At 36.5% G+C, this 6,111-nt stretch overlaps 1 protein-coding gene across 2 annotated transcripts in view; it reads left to right on the top strand.

Moving 5' to 3' along the window:
• The window catches only part of CASP8AP2 (caspase 8 associated protein 2), a 28,997-nt gene that overhangs the window by 3,399 nt on the left and 19,487 nt on the right, over positions 1-6,111 (top strand). For both annotated transcript variants that reach the window (XM_012724313.1, XM_012724317.1), the window contains exon 2: positions 3,917-3,999. In XM_012724313.1, the coding sequence (XP_012579767.1) occupies positions 3,945-3,999 (55 nt within the window). In that variant the 5' untranslated portion in view covers positions 3,917-3,944. The remainder of the gene's footprint in view (positions 1-3,916; positions 4,000-6,111) is intronic.

Genomic DNA, 6,111 nt, shown 5'->3' on the forward strand with positions numbered 1-6,111 from the left:
TTTGACCCATCTTTGCTTCTAGGTATTTTATGCTTTCCGTTCTTATGTCTAGGCCAAGACTGGTTTTTTAATAAAAGATCAGCAGGAAGAACTGAGGGTTTTAAGCAGAGGAGGGGACATGACTAGATTTGATTTTGAAAGGTCAGCTCCAGGCTATGGTCTTGAATTGTTTTCTGTGCCTTGGAAACTTAACTTGATAATTTTCTGACCTGGGAGTGAAACACAGGCTAGACATAAATTGGATTAATTTTTACTTTACTGTAGTAAATTGTAAGAGGGAAAGGAAAAGATTTTTTTTTTTTGGAGGATTTGTTTATTTATGCATATAAGAGCTGAAGTGTAGCCCAGAGGTGCAAGGAGAGGAGGATTCACCAGAGACAGGGTGGGGAGCAGAACCGACAATTTTACTGAGATAAACTGCTGAGGGAAGCAGTGGGTGAGACAGGAGAGGTCTGCTGGCCATGTAGGTCAGCTCCCAGCCTAGGGATTGAGCTCAGGCTGCAGTGGCTGTCTATAGCTTCATTGTGCTGAGACTTAACCTCTTGCACCAGCAGGGAGGCCCAGGAAAAAGATACTGTTAACATGGAAGCTACCTAGGCGATAAATATGGTAATGTAAGTGAGAAATCATGTGTGAAACTGATGGGGAAGGAGACAATAATTTTGAGCATTTAAAAAGTACAAAATGTAATCATTAAGAATTTGTGACTACTTGAAAGTGAAGATAATGAAAGTTTGTGGCTTAAGAGTGAATCCAGACAGATGTGTTTATATTGCCCTGATCTAAACATTTACCCCATTTTCCTAGACATTTACCCCAATTGCCTTCTTCCATTATTATACTTCATATAAACATTCTTTTCATTCTCATTGTCTCCATCCTATGGAAGATGTGTCTCTATATATTTATAATGCAGACTCTTAGAGTAGCAACTTCCCATTTTCTCTTCATACATTATTGCTTTTCTTCTTTGTTTTATTCATTAATGTTCCTATTTCATTTTTTGATACTAAAGTTTCTAACTAAAAAATTGTTAGTACACCTATCTTCTGAGAGTTCAATACCAAATTTCTTGGTTTGACATTTAATATCTTCTGTTTGACTCTGATGAAATTTGATGGCCTTCCAGTCCTGTTGTGCCTGAGCTCCATTCCAACTAGATGGTTTTATTTGCAGTTCTCCACATATATCTTTCCTCCAAGATTTATTTCCTCTCATTTGGAATCTACACAGACCTTACTCCTCCACTGACATGCAAGTACTTTCTCTACAATGCTAGTCATCAGCATTGTATACATTTTTATTTTCTACACACCTTGTATCATGGAAATACCCAGTGGCTGTAAGAATGAGTGGCTGTAAGTTCTCCTACAAGAAGGAGAACTTGTAGGTAATTTGACATGTTCAATTTGTTTTTTAATATGAGTGGTAATTTGATATGTTCAATTTGTGGAAAATCATGGGACTCTATATATGATGTGCTGTTTCCTGTATTTGTAAAACTTCAATAAGTTTACTGTGTATACCTTGAAAATAAAGAATGTCTTGACTACTAGGTCCTTGTATTTCAGTTTGAATTTTATATCAGCTTGTTCAATTTTACTAAATTTGCAGTCAGTTTACACCCTCCCTGGTGACGCAGTGGGTTAAAGCATAGCACTAAGAAGCTAACGTCACTTCAGCATGTTTGATCCCCTGCCCTGGAGGTGACCCATATGGCGCAGCAGACCTCTCCTGACCTGCCCGCTGCTCCCCTCAGCAGTGTACTTTGTCAGTCAGCCTGTTCTGCTCCCCACTCTGTCTCTGGTGAGTCCTCTCACTGCCTCTGTCCTGTACCCCAGTTTTGTATAAATAAATAAAGCTTTAAAAAATAAATTTCAGTCAGTTTATAAAGTGGGAGGAATTGTCTATTTTGATATGGAGTTTGTATATATATTATGTATATATGTATGTTTGTATATATAATATATATGTATTATGTATTTCATATATGTATGATTGTGGTATGCTTGTTATTTATTTAGATTAAAGATAAATTGCTAGTAAATAAAGTTTTATGGCCCAGTGCTTATACCTGTTTATATGTGATCAATGGTTGCTTTAAAGCTACAGTGACAGATTTACAGAGTAAAATACATGACAGGGGTTGTGACAGATCAGATAATCTGCAAGCCTAAAATACTTACTTTTTGATCCTCAAGAAAAGGTTTTCATATCATGCATTTAGATTCTTTATTATTTTCTCCATTAAGATCTTGTACCTCTTAGATTAGATTAATGACTATTAACTTGGGATATTGTTATTGTTGTAAGTATATCAGTAATGTCTTAAAATTGTTTGCTCATGTATAGGAAAGCTTTTGCTTTTGTGTATTCTTGCATTCAGCAACTTTGAGAACCTTTTATATTTATTCTGAAAATTTATAGGTTATCTATTTAGATAATCATTGGCTTTGTTTCTTCCTTTCCTGTTTTATCTCATTTCATGTTTCATTCTCTTAAATAGAAGCTGGCTTAACCTTAGAGGAAATGCATGTTTTATCAGGCTATGTGATATTTAATGTAAAGGGGCTTTTATTTTTTAAGACTAAATGCATCCTTTCTCTGTTTAATAGAGGTCTCTTCTTACACTTATATAAACTCCAGGTTTGCTAAAAAGTAACGTTGACTTTTATATGCTCGCACTCTCTTTTTTTTTTTTTAGATTTATTTATGCATACAAGAACTGGTACAGGTCAGGAGTGCATGGAGCAGGGTGAGAGGATTCATCTGATAGAATGGGGAGCAGAAGGCAGATTGACAGAAAAACACTGTTGAGGGAAACAGTGGGTAGTTCAGGAGAGGTCTGCCATGCCATGTAGGCCACCTCCCTGGCTAGAGATGGAACTACTGCAGTAGCTGTGGACACCTTCATAGTGTTGCATCTTAACCCCTTGTGCCACCAGGGAGGCCCCAGGTTCCTCTTGAACTGTGACATTTTCTGATTGTTTTTGATGTCCTTGTCTTCTTTTGAAGAGTATTTAATCAGGCTTATTACTGAATACTTGTCAAAGAATTTGGTGTTTATTTGTGTCATGGTTACGGCTTTTGGGAAGACCACAGATTAAGTGCCATATTATTACATCATACCAAGAGAATTTACTATAATATAGATAACTATTGCAAAATTGCCTTTGTGGATCTTGCCACCATACACACGTGAGAGTATCTCTCAAGGTATGAGAGTACCTCTTTTTATAGACCTTTACCAACCCAGTATAGTACCAAACACTTTGCTGTTTGCCTGTCTTACCTTCCTATTGGTGAAAACATGTATATCTGAAATCCCAAAAACTACTTCCAGGTTTGATGGTTTGCCAAGAAAACTTACAGAAGTCACTATATAGTTGTGCTTATTTAGTATGACAGTTGACTTACTTTAGCATAAAAATTAATGTACATTTTGGGTCGTTTATAATACTTATCTTATGACCTGGTTTAGCCATGTAAAGTTCTAATTTTATTTTGTAATATTAGCTTTTGAACAAAAGTCTCTTTTAATCATAAGAGTGATTGTTTGTCTAACTTAAAAGTTATCTTTAACTTAAAGTTGGGTTTATTATATTGTGAGGTAGCTTTTATTTATTTTTTTTAAAGATTTTATTAACTTATGTATACAGATGTGCAGGGGTGGTGAGAGGATTCACCAGAGACAGTGAGCAGAACAGGCAGATTAATGAAGTACACTGCTGAGGGGAGCAGCAGGCAGGTCAGAAGAGGTCTGCGGTGCCATGTGGATCACCTTCGGGGCTGGGGATCAACTTGCACTGAAGCGGCTGCCGCCAGCTTGCAGTGCTGCATCCTTAACTGCTGTGCCACCAGGGAGGGCCCCGAGGTTGCTTTTAACAGTGGAAAATCTTTATTTTTAAAAATTTAGATGGCAACTATCAAAAGGAAGTAGGATCATGGCAGCAGATGATGACAATGGTGATGGAACAAATTTATTTGATGTCTTTTCTGGTAAGAGCTCATTTTAATTGTCTTTCTAAATATTTAATTACTAAATCATTCATTTACTCAAACCAAAAATACTGTCATAAACTTTTTCTCCCCTCACACAAAGTAATACATAAAATAGAAAACATGAATATAAAATTTATTAAATATAAGTAATAGAATTATTATTTTTTTAAAATTAATTATTTTTAGAAGAACTGGGGTGTAGGCTAGAGGTGCAGGGGGTGAGAGGATTCACCAGAGACAGAGTGGGCTGCAGAACAGGCAGATTTACTGAGATACACTGCTGAAGGGAGTAGGCGAGACAGGTGAGCTCTGCTGTGCCCTGTGGGTCAGCTCCCCAACTGGGGATTAAACTCCTGCCGCAATGGCTGTGTACAGCTTCATAGTGCTGCGACTTAACCCCTTGTGCCACCAAGGAGGCCCCAGGTTCCTCTTTTACTGTGACATTTTCTGACTGTTTTGATGTCCTTATATTTGTAGTGACTGGTGATAGCTTGATAGCTCTGAGAGTTTAACCCCTGCACCACTAGGGAGACCTCAACAGTTAATTTTTTGACATATCAGCAACTGTTATTATTTTGAAGGACATGACATTTTTAATCTCATTTGCTGGAAATAGCTGTTTTTATATCTACGTATTACTCTTTCAAATTCCTGGTCACATACATATATTTTTTTAATAGTCATAGCCACAGTATTCATGTTTCTTTGCATTTTTTTTTAGCCACTTAACATGATTTCACAAATGTTTTATTTCTCCTAATTTATCAGCTGTATTTTTCCCAACTCATTTGAGAGTAATTTACATATTTAATGGCCTTTATTCAAAAATTCACATGTAATTCCTAAGAAAAATTTGGTGATTTTAAACAGCATAATTATCAGTATTAGTAAATTTGACAGATAGGGTACTTTTATTTGTTCTACCATTTAGATTTCTATTTTATTAGCACAATAATGTCCTTTAGCATTGTGATTGGATTTTAGCGCTTTCATTTTACTATTTTGGTGTCATATTTTTTCTAATTTCTTGCCTTCTTATAAATGTTATTTGAATATGTTTTAGAATTCCTTTCTAGATCATATATTACTTTTTGGCTATACATTTTTACTTTTTTTTTTTTTTTGAAAGATTTATTTATTTATATATACAGAACTGGAGTACAGGCCAGAGGTGCAGAGGCAGTGAGAGGATTCATCAGAGACAGAGTGGAGTGCAGAACAGGCAGATGGACGAAGTATACTGCTGAGGGCAGCAGTGGGTGGGTCAGGAGAGGTCTGTGGGTGCCATGTGGGGGATTGAACTCACACTGAGGTGGCTGCAGCCAGCTTGCAGTGCTGAGTCCTAACCTGTTGTACCAGGGGCCCTATGCATTTTCACTTTATATGCTGAAGGGATAGTACATGTAATATTTATTTGTAACATTTTGCATTTAATATACTAGTTATATTTAACTTCCTTTCATGCCCTTATATTAAAGATGTCATAAATCCCATAATACAGTGCTATAATACTTACTATAAACTGTTCTATGAATCTTAAATAAATTTAGAAGAATTAAGGGATATTGGAGGAAGATTAATTGACCAATTCTTGAACATTCTGTATCGTATTTCCCCCCCCTTATTTCTTTCTTTCTCTGGAAATCCAGATATATCATATGTACAAACTTGGTATTTTCCTGTAGGTTACTAAGACTTTTTTTCCTTTTGTTCTTTAGATAAGGTAATTTTTATTGATCTACATATTAACTGGCTTTTCTGTGGAGCACATTCAGTGATTGATTTTTAACTAAATACCTTGCTTTTGGAGCTGGGTGAGAGGATTCATCTGATAGAATGGGGAGCAGAAGGCAGATTGACAGAAAAACACTGTTGAGGGAAACAGTGGGTAGTTCAGGGGAGGTCTGCCATGCCATGTAGGCCACCTCCTTGGCTAGAGATGGAACTACTGCAGTAGCTGTGGACACCTTCATAGTGTTGCATCTTAACCCCTTGTGCCACCAGGGAGGCCCCCGGTTCCTCTTGAACTGTGACATTTTCTGATTGTTTTTGATGTCCTTGTCTTCTTTTGAAGAGTATTTAATCAGGCTTATTACTGAATACTTGTCA

Source organism: Condylura cristata, unplaced genomic scaffold (genome assembly GCF_000260355.1).
Source record: "Condylura cristata isolate star-nosed mole 26May11 unplaced genomic scaffold, ConCri1.0 scaffold00001, whole genome shotgun sequence".
In the NCBI taxonomy this organism is placed as follows: domain Eukaryota; kingdom Metazoa; phylum Chordata; class Mammalia; order Eulipotyphla; family Talpidae; genus Condylura; species Condylura cristata.